General features: G+C 41.9%; 1 protein-coding gene across 1 annotated transcript in view; it reads left to right on the plus strand.

The window, feature by feature from the left end:
• The window catches only part of LOC146253737 (uncharacterized), a 55,530-nt gene that overhangs the window by 22,282 nt on the left and 10,427 nt on the right, over nucleotides 1-22,821 (plus strand). The window contains exons 3-7 of the mRNA XM_084678274.1: nucleotides 883-976; nucleotides 1,062-1,116; nucleotides 1,294-1,434; nucleotides 1,967-2,127; nucleotides 2,285-2,383. Of these exons, the coding sequence (XP_084534400.1) occupies nucleotides 883-976; nucleotides 1,062-1,116; nucleotides 1,294-1,434; nucleotides 1,967-2,127; nucleotides 2,285-2,383 (550 nt within the window). The remainder of the gene's footprint in view (nucleotides 1-882; nucleotides 977-1,061; nucleotides 1,117-1,293; nucleotides 1,435-1,966; nucleotides 2,128-2,284; nucleotides 2,384-22,821) is intronic.

A 22,821-nucleotide genomic window follows, 5' to 3' on the forward strand; every position in this document is an offset into this window, starting at 1 on the left:
CCAGGTCTGCCATAACTGATTCTCTGGTGCTCAGCTCATAATTTCAATCACGCAGCACGGAGCAGTGTAAGCCTACAGGTATATCTGGACCACAGCCAGTCAGAGGCAAAGACCCGCCACATCTGTCTCTGATTAGTTTAGACCACAATATGATCCAACCATGAGTGTGAGTTCCGTCAAAGAAGAAACAAACACCTCGTTCCTGGAGAGGCAGCGGAGGTTATGTGCACCGGTGCGACCTAGGAAAAAATTGACGCACCCGTACATATGTTGGCCGCATATGCGACCAAATTGGTCGCACTCTTGAGCCCTGAATAATGGATATGCACGAGTGTGTATACACATAGTGTGTATGTAAGTAAGGGTATTTACGTGTGTGTGTGTATACTGTAAATAGCCACTTTTGCCTTTAGAACTGCCTTAATTATTTGTGGCATAGATTCAAGTAGGTACTAGAAACAATCCTCAGATGTGGGTCCATATTGACATGATAGCGTCACGCAGTTGCTGCAGATTTGTAGGCTGCACAACCATGATGCAAATCTCCCATTCCACCACATCCAAAAGGTGCTCTATTGGATTGAGATCTGGTGACTGGATGCCATTATAGGGAACACATTGTTATGTAAAAAAAAAAATAGGTTTTTAGATTATTTGAGCTTTGTGACGGTGCATTATCCTGCTGGAAGTAGCCATCTGAAGATGGGTACACTGTGGTCATATGTTTTAGATGAAGACACCTGTCAGAGTTTTGTCGAGAGCTGAAGGCGGCACAAAATTTGACGGAGGCGGCCACCTATTAATTCTCTGCAGTTTCTGCCATATTATGTTTTGAAATATATTACATAAATAAATACAATTGATTGATTGACACTGTTTAAGGTATGTGGAAGAGCATATCCAGCGCACAGGAGTGGCCATTGAGACGCAAGGCTTCAGTTTTGTCACTAGCGGGCGCAAAAGAGAGTCCCTCACAGTAAGTCTTAAAACTAATGCTGCAATACAATTGTAACTCCACATGCAAGAAGCACTTTATTTGTAACATTTTCCTAATTTTTTAGGGAAATGCCACCCTCCATCTCTATCCCCACTTTAAACCGCTGCAAGAGTTTAAGGGTAAGTGTGCGAAAGCAGACTATTTCTCTATTTTGTCTGATCTGACAGGAATCAAGAATAACAAATGTACCCTATAGCAAGCAGTCTGGCTTACTTAAATGGTTATCAATTGCATTTTGACAGGATTGCTCGCACATATTAACTTCCATTTTTATTTTTCTCACCTCTTTATCTTAGGTGTGTCAGAGTACTTGAGCACGGAGGTGTGCACATCACGGCAGAAGCGTTTTAGCCTGGTGACGTTTGTGGACTCACCGGGTCTGGTGGATGGAGACATGAAGTATCCCTTTGACGTGGACAAGGCCATCATGTGGCTGGGTGGGTCCTCCCTGCCTCCACCCTGGTCCTACTGGACTGTCTCTCATGATCCACTGGTTCTATCCACAATTGTTTGTTTTGATGAGTGTGTTAAGCTAAGTTGTTTTAGGGAAGTGACTTTGGGTATTTGACCAGGGAAATGCAGTGCTACTTGTGGAACTACTTACTATGTTTGCATTTTGTCAGTACGATTGGGGAGTCCCATCTATGGTAGAATTTCCATCTATTAACATGTTGAACTGGAGTGCATCAGACATGTATTGTCCCTCCATAACTTTGTATTGGTCTAGACCCACCATAAATTGTTGTGCCAAACATCCTTCACACAAAATGGTACCAATGATAAAACGTATAGTATAGTATACCATTCAGATAATGCGTAAGGTCACCCAACTGTAAATGCATACAGAGGAAAGACAAATACTAAACTCCACAAGGGCTGCTTTTAAATTGGAATCTGGAAGTGGGTCTCTATGCAAATCATCTTCACTGTCAACAGCATGCCTCTATAATCCTGTCTTTCTCCTTGTAGGTGAGCTGTGTGACCTTATCCTGGTGTTCTTTGACCCTATGGGGCAGGCATTGTGTAAGCGCACACTTAACATTGTGGAGAAGCTCAACGAGATCCACGGGGACCGTCTGCGTTTCTACCTCAGCAAGGCGGACGAGGCCGGGGGAGAGTCAGACAGACAGGTATGCATGCACACATACACAAGCACGCTCAAAGGTGAAACCTTTGCAATTGTGACAAAAGATTATGTATACACTGCTTGAGTCCATTCAAAATAGATGCTTTTCAAGAGCAAATTGTGGCCAGTCTCTCCATGATGTTTTGTTATTCAACCACCAGAGAGTGATGATGCAGATTGTCCAGGAACTCTGTAAGCGACCTGGACTAAACAAGTGTGGCTTTGACATGCCCACCATCTACATCCCCAACTCCAGCAAGGTAAGGATCCACATTAAACTGGAGTGGGATGGTTCTTGTCTAAAATAAAGTTAACATGTATATTTGTGTGATTGAATGAGTATGTAAATCTGCTGTTTATGTACGTGACAGTGACAAAAATACACCCATAGAAACTTACAAAGCAGCACTCCAATTAGACACTGTTACATTTACAGGATTTTGGTGTTTACAGTTATAGACTGGACTTATGGTGTCCATTCATTCACCAATGAATGTGTTCTCTGTTTCATTGATGGAGAAGGTTTTTGTTCCCGCTAACATTTGGAATAATTTGTACGCTTTTATCCAAACTTATGTACAAATAATGGATATTAGCTAAAACAAGCTAATACTTCAGGCCTTTTTATTCCTTACCTATGTGTTTTCTAATTACTGCACATGTTTTTTTTTCTTGATTAAAGACTTGATTCTTTCTTTTTTTCCCAAATATCTTTATTGATTTTTGACAATTGAGGTACACGTATGCACCAGCATGACACAAATATAACATATTAATAATATAAAGACAAACAGTAACAAAAAATAAGAAAATAAAGGAGAAAAAGTAAAACAAATATAGCTGCAAGCAGCAATGTGGTGGCCAAGCAGGTCAGATGACCCAGAAGGAACTTTCGACATCTAGTGACTGCGGTGTACCTGGCTTCCTTTGCAGTGGCTTACAGTCTCGCTAAACAGAGAATCAGAGACGTGACAAGCTTGTCAGCTTTGGCTGGATTCGAACCTCTGACGTTGACGTTTCCAGGACACCAATTTATCCTAGTGAGCTATTCTCAGTGCAGGAAATCACAGATTTCAGTTACTGGGTAAAAATATGAGCAGTTTTTCCTGTGGCAAGCATGGTCAGATTTGGCCCAAGTTTAAACAGCTGTAATTCAGTTATATTTTGACGTGTCGCAGTGATTGTGGTCTGAAGATAATCTGTGCCAAATTAGGTGAATTTTTGATATTCACCAAAAACGTTTTATTCATTCAGTCAGAATGGCGGCCACATCAATTCAGCTGGTTTCACTATTTAACATGTCACACAGGATCGCCCCCTAGTGGTTAGATGACACAACCTTTTGTGGACCTCTTTGGATCAGGGTCCCGAACACCTGTACCAAGTTTGATGTCAATTCAGCAAATATTTCCTGAGATATGATCTCACTTATTGTTTTGGCGGCTTCATTGCCGAATTTGATCAGCTTTACTGGAAAAACAGTTTTGAAAATCTAAAACCATGTGAAAACTTTGTGAGGCTTGATCTGAAGATAATTTGTGCCAAATTTTTGCTTTTTGCAGCGCCACCTAGAGGTGAAATGGCATGACCTATTTTGGACTTCTTTAGAACAAGGTCCCTAGTCCCTATACCAAATTTATTGTCAATGCAGTAAAGAGGTGCTTAGATATTACCTCACTTTTATGGTGGCTTGGTTGACGAATTTGATTGACTGTTCCAGTCAAAGTGTAGAAAATCAAAAAAACATGTGATGTCTTTTGTGAGGCTTGATCTGAAGATAAATGGTGCCAAATTTGCTGATTGCAGTGCCACCTGGAGGTGAAATGGCATGGCCTGTTTTGGACATCTTTAGAACAGTGTCCCTAGTCCCTATACCAAATTTGGTGTCAATGTAGTAAAGAGGTGCTGAGATATGACTTTGTTTGGCTGTTCCAGTCAAAAGGTTTAGATAATCAAAAAAAACATGTGATGTCTTTTGTGTGGCTTGGTCTGAAGATGATCTGTGCCAAATTTGGTGAAGATTGGACAAACCTTATAGGAGAGGTAGCGAAAAAACTTTATATTCAAAACGGCGGCCACATCAATTCAGCCACATAAATTTGATGTGGCTGTAAATAACAAAACGGTTGCGAAAATCAAAGCTCCAGGGAATAATCTTTGTGAGGCTTGGTCTGAAGACCATCTGTGGCAATTTTGAAGAAGATTCGACAAGAATTGTAGGAGGAGTAGCGAAAAAACGCTTTTCCTTAACATTCAAAATGGCGGAGAATCTATAGAACTGGGTATGATGTCATAGAGTGCGTTGAACTTGTCTTCATCCAGGGAATCTAACGATACCTCATTTTGGACAATGGGGCATATGGTTCGAAAGTAACATGTGTAAACACACCTTCAACTTTGACCCATTGGTGGCGCTAGATGGTTGGAATGGGAGACATGAAACTTGGTGAAATTGATGAGGGGACTGGTCCCAAATAGTGTGCCAAAATTCACAACTTCTGACCATTTGGTTCTAGGGGCTGCCATAGACTCCCATGGCAGAAGAAGGTATATATTATTATAATATTAATAAATATAACTGCAAGCAGTAATGGCGGATTCCTCCAAACATTGCGAACCATTGAAACATTTTTATTCTTGACAAATTTTAACTGTATAGAAAAATCAATGCTGCAGACTTACCAAGGGGATAACAAATCTGACCAATTCCAAATATAGCTGCAAGCAGCAATGAGGTGGCCAAGCAGTCAAATAACCCAGAAAACATTTTAGACATCTTCAGAAGAGGGTAACAAGTACACGCAGCAAGTTTGGTGTGAATCCATCAAAGATTTGTTGAGATACAACCCAACTTCTTGTTTGCTGGCTAAACGGCACATTTTGATTGCCTGTACTGGAGAAACGGTTTCGAAAATCAGAAAACCGTGTGGTAGCTTTTGTGAGGCTTGGTCTGAAGATAATCTCTGCAAAATTTGGTGAAGATTGGACAACATGTGTAGAATGAGTAGAGAAAAAACATTTTTCAATGAATTCAAAATGGCGGCCGCATCAATTCGGCTATTATCACAAATTATGAGTCACACACGGGATATCCCAAGATATCATGAGACAAAGGAATCACTCAATAAAGGAAATCAAATCAATAGTTATTGGCCAAAACACATTTTGCTTCCTGTGGCCACGCCCAGTAATCACATGACACCAAATTGTGTAGATATCCTCAGAAGAGGGTTACGGGTCATCGTACCAAGTTTGGTGTTGATATCTCAAAGATTTGCTGACATATGACTTCACTTCCTGTTTGGCTGCTTTTCTGCTGAATTTGATTGGCTGTACCGGACAAACGGTTGTAAGTAAGTAAGTAAGACTTTATTTATATAGCACATTTCATACAGGAATTGCAGCTCAAGGTGCTTTACATAAAACAAAAACAATAATACAAGTGATAAAAGTAATAGATCTAAAACATATAACAAACCAGACTAGCCAGACTAGTTGTGAGGATCAAAATTCTAATCGATAACTTTTGTGAGGCTTGGTCTGAAAATCCTCTCTGGTCATTTTGAAGAAGATTTGACAAATTGTAGGAGGAGTAGGCTTTCAAATGTTTTTGATAAAACCGGAAATAGCAGAAAATCTATATAACCGGAAATTGACGTCATAGGGTGCGTTGAACTCGGCTTGATCCAGGGAATCCTATGGTTTCCATTTTTGAAAATCAGTCATACGGTTCAAAAGTTGCGTGTGAAAACACAAGTCCAACTTTGACCCATTGGTGGCGCTAGAGTGGTTGAGTGGGAGACATGAAACTTGGTGTAGGTATAGAAGGAACTGTCCTTAATGAGTGTGCCAAATTTCTCAAAGTTATCTAAGGGTTCTAGGGGCTGCCATTGACTTCCATGGTACAAGAATAATAAAACTAACAATAACAATAGGTTTCCTCCTGACGGAAGAATCCCAATAAAACTAACAATAACAATAGGTTTCCTCCTTACGGAGGAATCCTAATAAGAAGAATACGTTGAAACACTTAAGGTGGCTTCGCGGCTTGGCCACCAAAAATACACACAAGCTTATCGCAAGATTCTACAAGTTTTCAAACACCTTCTCCATTAAGTGTCATCCCGTCAGCTCCACCATGCTCAAGGAATGAAAAGAATGGATTCCATATTTCCTCAAATTTCCCGTATTTACCTCTCACAATATAAGTAATTTTTTCCATAGACATGTTCATAGCCATTTCTTTCATCCAACTACCTACCCTAGGTGCTTGGACGTTCTTCCAATGTAGGGCAATTAAATGTTTTGCTTGTAACAAACTCATGTCTATGAAAGAATAATCTCTACTTCTTAGTGTAATGTGACAAGGATATAAGTGTAATAGGAATGATTTTGCAGACAAAGGGAAACTAATATTTAAAATTATATTTATCTTATCGCTAACCTCTTTCCAGAAGTTCATTATGTGTTCACATTCCCAAATACAGTGGTACAAAGTGCCTTTGAATTTGTTATATTTCACACAAGTGTCAGGGATGTTTTCACTGTATTTGCGTAGTGTCGCTGGAGAGATATAAGTATGCATTAACCACTTATACAGTTGTAGTTTCAGTCTTACATATACTGTTTGGGTTTGAGCCCCCTTACATGCCTTCATCCAATCATTTGCATTCATATACTCATTTAAGTCCTTACTCCAAGCTTCTAGCTTCTTGTGATCCTGAAATTATGATATCATAAAATGATGAAATTAAACCTCTGTTTTAGCAATCCTTTGTCATTTCCCTCTCTAAAATAGATAGAGGGGGTTTCATTAAAGAGTTTTGTTGGGAGGTAGAAATGAAATGTCTTATTTGTAAGTATTTAAAGAAGTATTTTCCGGGAATTTCAAAAGAATGAGCTATTTCCCCAAAGGACATGAGCTGATTGGACGAGTTTAAATCTGCAACTGTCTTTATTCCTTTGCTTGCCCAAACTTTAAACCCAGCATCAAGCCTCCCTGGTTTAAAAGTTGTGTTACCCCAGATGGGGCTAAAACTAGACAAGTTGTTAGGAATTCGTAAGTATCTCTTGACTTCATACCAAACATTTATCATATTCATTACTATATGGTTAAAGGTGTTTTTCCTAAGGTTTTTGAGTTCAGCTGAATTAAAGTATAGGTTTAAGGATAAGCCAGAAGAGATTGTAGAAGATTCCTTGTCAACCCAAGACGGAGTACTTTGAGAAGAAAAATAGAACATAATGGTTCTAAGTTGAGTAACCCAATAGTACCACTGTAAATTAGGACATTGAAGTTCTCCTCTATCGTATGGCATTATTATTCCAAATGAAATTAGTGAACAACTTATTAACTGTCAGAAAAAAAGTGTTTTGGAGGTGGAAGGGGAATATTCTGAAACGGATATAGAAGTTTAGGCAAAACATTCATTTTCAAAATATTTATGCGTCCAATCAAGGATACGGGTAAAGATGACCATCTTTCAATAGAGTTAGAAATACCTTCAAAGAGGGGGTCATAGTTTGCAGGGACAATATTCTTGAGTTTTGGAACTATTTTATGCCCAAATGTGTAAAGCAATCAGTTGGACGAAACACGGTTGTGCCATAATTGGGCTGTTGCCCATCCCTCTCATTTAGCAACATTAGAATGCTTTTTGAAGTATTGATCATGTACCCAGATATCTTCCCATATCCACTTATGGTATCTAACAGGGCAGGAAAAGAATTACTAAGTTGTTTCAGAAAAAGGACATCGTCTGCAAATAAGGCAATTTTATATTCTATTTCAGTGGTTCTCAACCCTGTCCTCAGGGACCCCCTGTCCAGCATGTTTTTGATGTTTCCCTCCTCCAACACACCTGATTCAAATAAATGGGTCGTTATCTAGCTCTGTAGAAGCCTGGTAACGAACATGCATTTCAATCAGGTATGTTGGAGCAGGGAAACATCTAAAACAAGCAGGACAGGGGGTCCCTGAGGACAGGGTTGAGAACCACTGTTCTATTTGACCAAGAGTAATGCCAGTTATGCCCATATGTTCTCTTACTGCTATTGAAAAGGGTTCTATGGAGATTGCAAAGAGGAGGGGAGAGAGAGGTGACCCCTGCTGACATCCCCTGGAGATGTTGAAAGATTTGGACACCATATTATTTGTCAGAACCTCTGCCACGAGATTATTACAAAGAATCTTAACCCACTTGCAGAATTGTTCCCCAAACCCAAACCTTGTCAAGAGGTCAAATAGATAGGGCCACTCCACTCTATCAAAGGCCTTTTCTGCATCTAGTGACAGGATGGCAGTGTCTGGTTGTCCCTCCTGATTATGAAGGACGTTGAGAAGCCTTCTCACGTTATTAAATCCCTGCCTGCGTTGAATGAATCCAGTTTGGTCCTCTCCTATTAGATTAGGCAAAAGAGCTTCCAATCTCTTTACAATAACTTTACATAATTTTTTCGTATCTGAGTCAAGGAGGCTAATTGGACGCATGTTTTCGCATCTTGTATTAGTTTTCCCTGGTTTTGGTAGCAGAGTGATTAAGGCTCCTCTCATTGATTCAGGGAGGAGACCCTCTTGGAACGCTACCAACAACATATCTAGAAGAGGGGCTAGCAATTTCTTTGAATTTCTTATAGATGTCTACAGGGAGGCCATCTGGGCCTGGCGTTTTCCCTGCAGTCATTGCGTCAGTCGCTGCTGATAGTTCTTGTGTTGTAAGATCTTTTTCTAGATCAATCTGATCTTCCTCTGTGATCTTGGGTAGATTAAGGTTGTCTAAGAACTGTGACTGGAGCTCCTGATTCGGAGGACGCTCTGAACTGTATAGCTTTTCATAATAATCTCTAAATCAGAGGTCTTCAACCCTGGTCCTCAGGGACCCCCTGTCCTGCACATTTTAGATGTTTCCCTGCTCCAACACACCTGATTCAAATGAAGGGGTCGTTATCTACATATGCAGAAGCCTGTTAACGACCACTAATTTATGGTCATCCACCTTAACTGTATATTCCTGAAATATATATTTTTGTAATTGGTTAATCTGCTCATCTAATTGTTTCATTTCTAGTCTAGATTGTTTGGATTTTAAACTACAAAATCCCATAATCTGACCTCTGATGAAAGCTTTGAAGCCTCCCACCTTATGCATGCCGATGTTTCAGATGTATTGGTCTCAAAATACAACTCTATTTGAGTACCTAAGAATTCTATAAATGACGGGTCTTGGAGCCATCCTACTTGCAGGCGCCATTTAGGAAGAACAGTAGCTATCTTGTCATTGGCTTATACCAATGATACTGCAACATAGTCAGATATAACTATAACATGATATTGACAATCTGCTATCATGGGAAGAAGTTCTGCGGGTTAGGGTTAGTTAAAAATTATCAAAATTATCAATGCGTGAGTGTGTTTGATATGTGCTAGAGTAACATGAGTACGCTGTAGAGGTGGGGTTGAGGTGTCTCCAAATGTCCAACAAATTTAAATCTTTCACGAATTGTTGAAATAATTTTTCTAGTTTTGACATGAGTATTGTCAGAACCTGTTGAGCGATCCTTAACTGGGTTCAATGTGCAATTCATATCACCTGCCATAATGTGAAGACCTGACAGAGAGGAAATAGTGTGAAATAAGTAGTTGAGAAAACTAGGATTGTCATCATTAGGGCCATATACACTTATGAGATAGATTTTTCTGAAAACAGAACACCTTGGACAGTAACAAATCTGCCACAGAACACCTGACCCTGCCATCTCCTCTTTATCTTAACTGTATTTTCTGTCATCATATGTGTTTCCTGTAGGAAAACTACTTTGGCCTGTGATTGTTTTATTCTGTCCATTACCTGTTTAATTTGTTTGAGATTGCCCAATCCCCTACAGTTCCAAGTAAGACATTTTACCTTTCCAGTTTCAGACATCCCCGCTTGTGAGCGATAACCATCTGCCACACACCATTCCTATCAATCTTTACCATTGAGAAGCATAACCAAAAAGCAGAAATATGAAGCACAAAAGAAAACATAACACATGCATTGAACATAAATTCAAATCCCATTAAATCCCTTGTTATATAAGGCTGTCCCTAGTGGACCCCCCCCTCCCCCCTAGTAGTTTGGTCCACACGTATGTGAGGAACTAACAGCTGATGGACCTACCCTTTTTCTTCCTGCCAGTTAACTTATTTCAACCCTTAACACTGCTAGTCTACTTTTACTCCTGTCATGAACTCAGCAGAACATGCTGTTTAGTCTGCATCTCGACTAAAAGGCTATCCAAGCCTCTAATGAAATCAAGCCGCTTTGAATTGACAAAAATAACACTCATTGGTCGATATAGAACAGTATTGACCTGACCTAAATTCTTTAGAACTGAGAGAAATGCACAGAATGAGCAAAAGTTAAATGAGTACTGTGTTATCAAGTACCTGATTCCTTCAGAAACAGTTATTGTATATATATATATATATATATACACACTCCAAACTCGGACAAGGGCATACTTGTGTGTATGTGTATGTGTGTGTATATATATATATACACACACACACACACACATACACACAAGTATGCCCTTGTCCGAGTTTGGATCCTCCAAATGCGCCGCCATCAACGACAACACACACACACAAATCAAGGTTAGCTATTTTATATTAGCCTACTGCCCACACGTGGAGAAAACAGCCCGCTGCCTAGCGTACTTTAAAACTTTAAGCCTTTCCTCCAGCCTTTTTTTTACGGAGATGTGAATAATAAAAACGCCCTGAATATTTTTGGCTTATACTTAAATGCACATAATTGTCCTCCGCTACCTTCACTCTTTATCCAATCCTTCGACGAAGTGCTCCACCTCAGCGGGCGTGTTGAACAGTTTGGATTGTTCCCGGTGTGTCAGAAGCAGGGCCGGATTAAGGCAATGGGCTTCCGGGGCTGCAGCCCTGGGCCTCTCGATCAGGGGGGCCTCAGGTTGCCAGATGCCGAGTGGGTCAACGGCACCGCGCATAACATTAGAAACATTCAGAGTGAAAACAAAAATAATGTGCGGTCAAAGAAAGCACGAGAGTGGGGCCAAAATCCGCGATAGGACTGAGCTCTAACAGCTTCGGCGACTTTTTATAGTCCTAAATGGCTGTCAATCAAAAGGAGATGCAGTCTTTCGACAGACTCTCCAATCATCAAGCAGATGCCCAGCGTCCAGGCTAGCCAACTCCTCCATTCACCCCCTGAGATGCTGAGTGTCCGTGGGCGGGACATAATCACAGCATTTATCCAATGACCGTATAGTTTCAAAACACTGAAAAGAACTGTTCAAAGCAGCCCATTGAAGCTGGGCTTCAACAGGGAAATGCACTGTGACGCTACTGGACTGTATGAGAAGGAAATCAGTCAGTCGACCTGCTACGTAGCTGATTCTGAACGAACTCGTCTTCGAGATGGACGTGTAAAAATGTTGGAAGAAGATTGAGCGACACGGTTAGCCGGCCCCCTTTTCTCCCAGGCCGGTTGGTCTATTCCAAATGAACGTATATGCAGCCCTTAGTGCCGCTTACACACAACAGTGACACTGACAGATCGAAAGTTAGCTATAGAGACAATATAAAGATGGAAAACCAGGTTAAAAAACGTAAACGTAATTACCTTCACTAGACAATGTTTTACCAATTGGACAAATGGCTATGTTTGTTTGTTTTACATCAAGCTCAAACTATTTTTCGCTCAAATCAGCCAAAAGAATTCGCTCGCGCACTACGAGCGCTCGCATTAAGCGTGGAAGACCCAAAGCATCACATCAGGCACAGAATTTGCCAAAACGGGCCTTTTAATATCACTGATGTGGTGATGGTGAGTCACCTGTTTAAACTGATCATATTTATAGAGTGGCTCTGTGGACTTTAAAGCAGTAGCGGAGCCAGAGGGTGCCACCCCAAAATGTAATTCGCTGCTGGAAATTTGATGCTGATTGACATCTCATTTGACCTCTTGTTGAAAGAAGCATTTATTTTGCTGCGTTGCGGTGCATTATTCAAATCGAAGAGACACGTTTGTTACGAGATACAGAAGAATAAGAACAGACAGCCGAGAATGTTTGTAGAGAATGTTTCCACTGCTCCACAAGCTCTCTTCGCGATTGGAAAAAGGCATAATATTTGACTTAAGTTTTAAGGTTTGCATTGGGTTTAGGTTTCCTGAACATTTTTTACGAAGGCTATGTTGATTAGCCTACAGTAGCTAATAAGTTAACTTACAGTAGTGTAAGTTAATGTTAGAACTTTGACTCCAATAACAGACAAACTGAGACAGTCAGTAACTGTACTCCGATTTTACAGTTTTCTTGTGCTTGTGCGGCTTCAATTTTGAAGCAGTTTATTATCCGGTTTTAGAACAAAAAAGTGTCTGTCTCAAGATCAGACCATGCAGCTAATTTAATGCTCAACACTTGACGGGGGCTTTTTACTTGAAAGAGGAATTATTTTGGCTACCTTGTCGTTTCAGTTACACTATCAGGGCTTTGAAATACAGTGACTTGCTAAAGTTGGCTAATGGCTAGTAGAACATAACATTTCATAATAATTTCAGTTAATCGAACAACTGCAAGACCCAGTGAAATGTTATAGGCTAGCTATCTCTATCAAAATAACGCTAGCATTGCTAACAACATTACTAATTCAACTTTGGTAGTGTAACCGAGCTCTTTGTAAGTTTGTTTTAGATCTAATTGTATATGATCCTGTGGACAAAAAGACACGGACGCGGTCTCTTTTCATAACTTGTATTTTACCACTGCTCTTCTTGACATCGCTATTCGAACAGGCCTCACTGATTTCACAAATGCGTTCACCATCAAGCCTACGGCAACTCCCGAGGGAAAAAACACCCTTGTCCGTTGTCACATAGAAAGGTCTGCTACAGTAGGCTATCCTCAGGATTTGCAAGTTAGCTAAACCTATAGTATATCTAAATTAATTTTGTAGACATAACAATGGATTCTGCCACTAAATGAGTGACTTGGCTTTATTGGCTTGGTTGGGCACCAAGTTTTTTATATTTTTCAAGTCAATTTCTGCTTGATTTCTGCTACCTGTCAAGTCAAATTGCAGTGTTTTTTGGGGTGTGTAAATTCACTTTGTTTTGTAATAAACTATGCACTGTGTTATTTCTGTAACACAGAAATGCTATTATAAGTCCCTGGTGTTTATGATGTTCCAGCACTTATAGACTCAGATTATGCTGTATATATTAATGAAAACAGTGACCCAAGACTATGGACCCCCTGAAGTAGCCTTGGTCACCCCTTGGCCACCCCATGTATAAAACTTTAGTTCTGCTACTGCTTTAAAGCACTGATCTGTCAGTGCACTTGGCGAGTTCGGTAAAGTTGGCATGACATTCACAGATTCAAATTTCTGGGATCAATAACTCTATAGCGAAATGTTATTAAATCACAAATAACGCATATTTCGTACTGTAGTAAGGTAAACAACGAGCTACAAAGTCATTTGGGTTTGTGTGCGTGTCATGATGTGCGTCGGGGTGATATAGGGGCCTCATTCTGGTAATTAGCCCCAGGCCTCAAAATGTCTTAATCCGGTAGGGATGGGCGTGGTTAATCGAATATCCGGATGTCCTAAAGTAAGTTAGTATTCGAATACTTTTTTCGAATACTTATGAGTGTAGTTTGATTTTAAAAAAAAAGTTTTATTGAAAAACCGTCGCGTCATGTTGTGAATTCTAATAGTTGTGACGTTAGAAAATGATGAAAACCATCAAAAAAGGTAGGCTACGCCTGCGTTCTGCTGCGAGTCTCCTTTCATTTCATTTGGCGCTACAAGAAGCATAGTGTCCTGGCTAAGCAGTACCACGCAACAATCTCTGTTCCTGCAGTCTTTTCTACGCCGGCCTGCTCGTAAATGGACTCCATACTAGCCTCTCCCCTGAGCATGTTTACATGCTAATTCTCCTGAATAAAAATGCGTATGGCTAATGCAGTTGTGGCTTATTTATTTTCTTACCAGTAGCCATGTAGAGCTAGCGTTATCGGCTGTTAATGTTCGCAATGTGTGGTGGCGCACCGTATCCTATAGGATTCCGGTTCCAAGTTAATATCCAAGTTAATATGCAATATTTCTCCTTGTGTCTTTCGTTTTTATGGAGGATAGCCTACCCAATGTGTTTAATTTAGGCCAATGTAACCTACTTTTTATTTCACATAATAATAGGCTAATCGCTTTTCCGCCAAATTAAGAGCCTACGTCTGAAGACGCAGCGTTTTTTCAAGTTCATTGTCTTTTCGTCATGTTAATAAATTGATCTTTCATTTGTTTTCTTTATTCAACCCTTATTTAATCTAATAGTTTAATAGTCCCAATTATTGCCAGAATGTGTGGTGGTTCATGTGTTTACTGTATGCTTTGCGTCACGTCAGGCTAATTACATAACGGAACCACATTCATAAAATAGATTATCCGGATATTCGAAAATAATTTCGGATATGTAGGGCTGTTTTGGCAGCCCCTTTGTCACTGGTCACCCAGACACTCGTCTGGGACAGTTGTTGATTTGCATGAATGCTAAAATGACAATCACACCTTGATGACACACCTCTGGAGAGGTGGTCTCAACAGTTGAAGAGGAAGGTGGACAGAGGAAGACTCTGAAATTATCATTAAAAGTTGTGTTCTTGAAAATAAGGTTCTAAACAGCTTTAAATGTCATGTTTGATATGCTTTTGTTTCTTATTTTGTGTGTTACATTCTAGTAATAATTTTAACACTGTAACATGTACATGTACAGGGTTTACAGAGTTTGTGCCTGCAGCAGACCAACATATGTTTAACATATTCCCTTGTCTTGCAAGGGCACCACTTGGTCTACTGCAGTCTTGATTAATGATCCAATTTGAATTTGTATGCGTTCGACAACTTTTCTGTCACATGACCGGTGTCCCCATTTTAGTCAGGTTTGGGTGTATATAGGAAGAAGTTTTTACCAATCACTTCGAGTTCTGTTTACGATACAGCTCCGGTGCGTTAGGCGCCTAGTCCTCATTGTGAATACCTTTGTTAACCATTGCTCTGAAGGTATGTTTTGTACTTGATGATATTTCATTATCATTGTATTGATTATCTTGCTATTTAGATAATAAACTATTAATGTGTGCATTTTAAAGTTACTTGTTCTCCTTGAAACGTATCTATCAAGCTACGGCGGTGAAAACTTTGATCTAGTCTGGTTGATGCGGCTAACTGATTATAAACATAGACTTTTGGAGTAGGTTTTAACTTAAGGCCTCTGAGTCACTTACAGTGGATCTCCACGCTCCGAAGGAATTTACCGGAGCCTCTGAGTGATCGATTACATATCCTACTAGGTCTACTATGGTTAAAATCCATATTATAGTAGAGATAAACGACTGTTTAGTGAACACGCATACTTTAGGGTCGGTGCTCTGATCAAGCAGACGATTTTTACCTACGTCAGAGTTTCATGTCATTAACTGTTTAGCGCTCAAGGTTACAGGTAACGCACTTGTGCACATTGTCAAAAATTGGAGTCAGATATTAACGAGTCAATTATCTCCCTGAGAATCTAACCAAAGGTGACTTGTGGTTCCCAAGCCAGGGACAAACACCGAGCGCGTCTCTGGCCTTTCGATTCACGGCCTACAGATACTATTCGAATAGTGAAATCAGTTCAAATCTCCATCCCTATAATCCGTCCCTGGTCAGAAGGAAAGGAAAGACAACCCTGTGTTTGTCGATTCCCCTCTCACGCAGCTTCTGTCGTATTCCATCCTAGGCTCTCTGTTTCTTGTGAGTTTCGGCAGAGACGTCTGGAAATAGTCGAACGGTGTATTTAAACGACCCCTTCACTTTAGCCGCCCTTAGCACCTCTTCTTTCTGTTTGTAGTTAAGAAAGTTCATGATGAGAGTTCTGGGCGGAGGTGCTGTTGTTCACGTTCTGGGGCTGCGGGCCAATTCTGTGAGCACGCTCCAATGCTAGCGGTGTGCTAGTTTTCATTCCTAGAACTGAAGGAATCGGTTTTTCTAAAAACGTGCACGCATCTCGCCCTTCTTCATTCTCTGACAGTCCCACAAGCCTAAGGTTATTCCTCCGACTTCGGTTCACAGTCAGCAACTTAACTCGAGTATCCATAGTTTTAGTGAGGGTACGAAGCTGAACCACTTCACCCTCTGCCCCTGAAATGCGTTCCTCTGCTATTTTCATTCTTTCAGTAACTTCTTTAATTACTTGGAACACACTGTCTATTTTATTTGTGACCCGTTTCTCCATCCCCTCTATGGCATTCATGACAAGGGTTGCCAACCGTCCCGATTTGTCCGGGACATCCCGATTTATGGGTGATTTTGATTTGTCCCGTCCGGGACAGCTCCAGTCCTGTTTTCCAATCACAGCGTTGCCGGCCGGTATTCATATTCAGTGAACTGCGAACAGGTGTCAGAAGGGAGCGCGAGTGCATGGAAATATTAACGCGAAGGGCTTTGCATCAGCAGTGCAGACGACCATCAGAAGCTGAAAGCACTCCTGGCCTAGGCGATTTACCTGACTGAATTTGGTGAATGATGGTTTCAATCATTTTTATATGTTCTGGTATATCTACGTTAAGTTACCCAGGAGATCTGTTGACATAGACTTAGCTAACGTTAGCTACAGCTTGATGAATTGAGTCATTGAACACAGGAGGAGAGAACGCAATGTTAGCCAGCTAGCTAAAGCTCCGGTGGAAAATTCCAAATGAACGTATGCAGCACTTAATTAGTGCCGCTTACACACAACAGTGACATTGACAGATCGAAAGCTAATTTGAGACAATATAAAGATGGAAAACCAGGCTAAGAAACGTAAAAGTAATTACCTTCACTAGACAACGTTTTACCAATTGGACAAACGGCTATGTTTGTTTGTTTCAAGCTCCAAAAACTATTTTTCGCTGAAATCAGTCAAAAAATTTGCGCGCGCGCAACGCGCCCTCTCATTAACCATGGAAGTCCCTAACTAGCATCACATCAGGCACAGAATTTGCATACATTAGCAGGGGGAGGGAGGGAGGGAGGGAGGGGGGAGGGAGGGAGGGGGGAGGGAGGGGGGAGGGAGGGACCCGCATTTGGGGTTGAGGAAGTTGGCAACCCTTGTTCATGACATCTGCATTGCTTGGGTTAGTGCTAACGCCAGCATCGACGACTTTAGCCACGCATTTGCCATCTTCCCCTTCATCTCCCTCATCGGCATGGTCTGTACACTCCCCTTGTCCTTAGGGTCAAAAATGACCCACCTTCACAAAACCCCTAAAATAAAGCAGCTTCATTGAATTTTGAACTCCTAATCTATTTTGCATGAAGAAACAACCTGTACTTCATCACAACATTTGTGAATATGCAGGCTTTACCTCTTCACATTGCAGAAAGACTACATTTAATCAGTGGACAACTAGTCGTTTTTATTACAGCAGACCTGTCATAACAGTTTTCTTTACTAAAGTAGAGGTGTATTATTGCTTCACCTTTGTAGCCTCTGACTGCATTCCCCATTAGTAAACAATGCTTTGAAGACATTTTTTATTTAGTAAAAAAAACATTTAGGGGTTTTTCTCAGTTGATCCCTGAGACAGCACAAGGGTTAAGGATTTAATTTGAGAACTGCAGGAGAGTTGATAACGTGCAGCCTCTCAGCACCTCTCCATAACCGGAACCAAATACTTGATTCTTTGTGTATTCTGGATTTTTTTTAATTATGCCTGTCAGTACATCTGTAATACCCCTTTTCCACCAAAGCCGTGCTGGTTCTGGGCCGGTGCTTTTGCGGTTCGGTGCTGGTTCTAATCTAAGAATCAGCTTGATTTTCCACCAACTGAGAGCCAGAGTAGGGCTATTATGTCATACGCCTCCGTTGTCCTTGCAACGCAGCAGGAAATCATTGTAACAAGTCATTACAACATTGTCACACACAACAAGTCATAATACATTGAAGTCATTGTAACAACAATGGAGGAATACCTACCAGTAATTTGAATGTTGGCTATACAAACGTATATTGCAAAGGGTGGCACTCGATCGTCTTACAAGGAGTTGTGGATGGGAAAGGCCTGTTTTGGGATGCGTGTGTGGGCAATGCAGGGAGTGTGCATAATGCTTGAGTGCTAAGGCAGTCCCATCTATGGGAGCTACTAAATGATGGGGAATTACTGGGAAAGAACAAAATGGCCATCTCTGGCATTAACGTTGGACACCATTTAATTGGTGACCCGGCTTACCCCATGCAGAACTGGCTCATGAAGCCCTTCACCGACACTGGCAGACTGTCAGCAGAGCAATACACGTACAACTACAGACTGAGCAGTGCGCGCTCAGTTGTAGAGACTCAAGGGGCGATGGAGATGTCTTCTCAAAAGAATTGACTGCAAGCTAGAGCTGAGCAAGACAATTACCTTGACCTGCTGTGTACTTCATAATATCTGTGAAGAGCATGTTGACAATTTCATTGAGGAGCATGACAGGCAGTTCAACATTCAGCCTCCAGGTCAGGCATTGCCTGAGCATGGTGAGCTGGAAGTGGCCGACATTAGGGCAGCCATAATGAGCTACTTCAACAGAAGAGAAGAATAAATGTTTGTACTGCATAGATAATTCAATTGCGAACAGTCCCCTACAGTCTCCCCCCTTAACTGTGTTTTGTTCTGTTTACTTGATAAAAGCTGCACATCTCATCAATTTAAGTTTGAGTTGTTATTCACATGTTTAAAACTGAAGAACAAGAATAAATGGATAACTATAATTTTGTATTAATAAATAGTTAAATATAAAAACAAGAATAAATAGATACTGATATTTTAAATTCATAAATAGTTAGATATAACAATGAATATTTCATTTATTGGCTTGGTACTCTATTGCCGTCACCATGCGCCCCATAAGACCCAGCAGAGCGCCCTTATCTGCCTCCATTTTCTGCATCATCTCCCTGCTGAAATAAAAAAATCTTGTCTGCCTTCTCCATATAGTCAATTAAGTCCTCGTTTGCACGCTTTCTTTTTCCTGTTCACAAAACAAAACAATACAGATTAGAAAAACAAAAGAGGACAGTGCACAAACAGAAGGTCTACAGTAACGACTTCGCTTGGTTTAACAAAACATGAGCGTCTTATAATTTGTTAACAAAACATATTATTCCATTGATAGACATCCCAAGTCTCCCGGAAGCTCCCGCATTTCAATAGCGGTTCCCTGACACCGGCAACTGCTATACAATCTCCCTGAGATCGGGGATTTTGTATTTATAGCGAGCGAGAGACTGTCAAATGGTCATTTCTGGTGGGGGGGGGTAAGCTCTGGTAGAGGGGGGACAGCAACCGGATAGCGTCCCGAGGGGGAGGGGAGCCACCCCCCTGAAATGAGTCTCTGCAGGTTGGGATGTCTGCAAGCACAACACATCTTACCTCCTTTGGCTTGCTGTACAGAGCTAGATGGTGCCAGTGAGCTACTGTCCTGTGGCAGTGGCAAAGTTGTTTCCTCACCCTCCTCCACTTCCACATCAGTGACAGACAACTCTATAAATAGCCAAATCAAGATAATTGTGTCTTAAACATAGTCTTGCAAACTACACTTACATTAACTTCAGTATTTTTGTGGTGATAAACGTCAACTCTTTGTAGCCATGGTTACGGAAAGTTAATTAAATAGCAATCAGCTGTTTAGCATCTAGCGTCAGCTGCCAACTTCAACAACTTTAACGTTACCAAGCGATTTAATGTAATGTTAAAAGGAGACACAGTTAATAAATATATTTAATGACTTGACGTAATGACAAGACCTACCTGAAGCAGCGAATCCGCTGTCATCCATCCAGTGGCATAACGTAGTAACGACGGGCCCAGGTGCAAGATGTCCCCCCCCCCCCCGTCCTAGGAATAGCCTCCCTAGCACCCTGCTAGGCTATTGGCTAGCTTAACATAATAATTTGCTATCCACCCAGTAGTGACCACTATTATTTAGCCAACTTGTAACCTAGTTATCCTGCCCGACCATAATGTATGTAGGCTATAACTTGGCTTGAAATCTATCACAATAGCCGTGGGTTACCTGTCCCTGAGGACAGGGAGACTGATCCCAGCTGAACTGCTGCACTGCTGCTAGCAGGGGGGACGTCCGTTTAGGGGATGTCCGTGTAGGGGTCGTCCGTGGCGGATTTCGTGGGCTGGCGACTAGTTGATGGTCTAGTTAAAAAATAATCTAATTTCTGAAGCTTTGCTGCCTTCTCATCTTGTTCTTTTTTCTCTTGCCTTTTCCTGCTTCCACTCTTATGCTTAAAAGGTATTGCTACACGTTCAGTTGTGCTGTGCCCAATAAACCGCGTTGTCGTGACCTTCGAATTGGTGTAACTATAGCGTATTTTATCGTCACATGATCAAATAGAGACTTGACATTGGACAACAACATACATATTACCCAGCAATCATCATTGCTTATCACAAATACAAAAAACATTAAGAACTTATTCATTTCATTTAATAGTTTTTTGATAGTTCTAAAGTACATGTAGGATAAGCATGATTTTGGTAGAAATTGCTACTTTTTCCCAAAAAATAACAACCATAACTGAGATAAGTTTGCCTTATTAGGTGTATAAATAGCATTTGACACTACCGGTAGATTATTAACAGCGCATATTTGAACCTAAGTATATCCAGGGAGTACAATACTGTACTGAGGGAGGGCCCGTCGTGCGACAGTACTTGGACGGGGGGCCCGTCGAGTGACGCTGTGAAAGAGTGCGACCGAGCGGTCATTTCGGTCAGAGATGAAAAAGGCACGCAAGCACCGCAGGACTTCCATAAACGAAATAGGCTTTTATTGTGCATAACAATTCCTCTCATAGCACGTGCTCCTGCCAACCAGCCCCCTCACTGAGCTGTGCGGCACACCTTTATTCACCTGGGCAATACCATCAGATGTGCGTCACAATCAATTAACAATCAATCAATTAACATGCACACCCGGTTTTCCCCCTTTAACACCATATTGACATGACACATTTCACACATTATGTCTTATCCTGGACTGCCATAAAATTCACTGCTTTACGTGGCAGATGCCTTGCGTTCTGTCACATTACTCCCCCCTCAAGAGTGTCTGTCCTCGTACACTCGAGAAAGGTAGTCTGCCACAATGTTGTCTGAACCCGCCCTATACTTCACCGTGAACCTAAATGGCTGTAATGATAAATACCATCTAGTCACTCTGGAGTTAGTGTCCTTCAGTTTGTACAGCCACTGAAGGTCTCCAGAACAAAGTCTTTTTCCACCAGGTATTATTTCAGAGACTCTAACGCCCACTTTATGGCAAGGCACTCCTTCTCCACGGTCGAGTACCTCGTCTCCCTTGGAAACAACTTCCTGCTCAGGAACACCACAGGCCTTTGCTCCCGGGGTGGCCCTTGCAGCAGGACCGCCCCCAGCCCTACTCCAGATGCGTCCGTCTGCACCAGGAAGGGCTGAAAGAAGTCCGGACTCTGTAGAATGGGACGTAGATCCTCAAAGGCCTTAGAGCATTGGTCACTCCTAACCACTCTGGTCGGAGCTGACTTGCGTGTGAGGTCAATCAGGGGACCCGCCCTTGTGGAGAACTGCGGGACAAACCGCCTATACCACCCCACCACGCCCAGGAAGGACCGTGTTTGGTGGTTGGCACAGGGGTCTCAAGGATGGCGCTAACTTTCCCCACCTGAGGCTTGATGGCCCCTCCCCCGATGCAGTAGCCCAGATACTGCACCTTTTGCTGGGCCATCGCACTTTTTTGAGGGTTGATGGTCAGCCCTGCGTCCTTCAGCCGCCTCAGCACCTCCTTCACCTGGACAAGGTGCTCCTCCCATGACCGGCTAAAGATGACCACGTCGTCGATGTACGCCAAAGAGTAGGCCTCCGCCCCCTCCAACACCTTATCCATGAGGCGCTGAAACGTTGCTGCCGCCCCCTGCAAGCCAAAGGGCATATAACAGAAATGGTAAAAGCCAAAAGGTGTTCTAAAAGCTGTCAGTGCTTAAGAGTCCTCTGCCATGGGCACCTGCCAGTAGCCTTTGCTCAGGTCAAGCGTTGTCAGGTACCTAGCACTGCCCAGGCGGTCAATCAAAGTGTCTATCCTTGGCATGGGATATGGATCAAAGGTCGAAATTGAGTTTACCTTTCTAATGCAGAACCTTAAGGTCCCATCTTTCTTTGGTACAAGCACCACTGGACTTGACCACTCACTGTGTGATGGTTCAATGATGCCCATGTTCCGCATGGCCTCAATCTCCTCCTTGATCTTTGGGAGCAGCTGGGCTGGAATCCGGTAGCAGGGGAGCCGAATTGGACGCAGTGACTTCAGCCTAATGTGATACTTGACCAACGGCGTCTTGCCCGGCCTGCCACTGACCACCCCCTCCGGAACACATGCCATTAGCTCCTGCTGCTGGGCCTTGGAAAGGTGGTCCAGGTTGATCTCCACTGTTACTTCCTGTTTGACCGGAAAGTACTGTTCTTCCACCTCTTCCTCCTCCCCCACTGCCCGCACAAAAAATTGCTGCTCCACTGGTCTCTCCCTCTCATGCCATTGTCTCAGCATGTTGATGTGAAAAATCTGGCTTTTTCTCCTCTTTTCCGCTGTGCTAATTTCATACGTGACCTCGCCTGCTCGCCGCTGTACCAG

This window comes from Hypomesus nipponensis, chromosome 17, assembly GCF_054491055.1.
Source record: "Hypomesus nipponensis isolate SF chromosome 17, ASM5449105v1, whole genome shotgun sequence".
NCBI classification, from domain to species: domain Eukaryota; kingdom Metazoa; phylum Chordata; class Actinopteri; order Osmeriformes; family Osmeridae; genus Hypomesus; species Hypomesus nipponensis.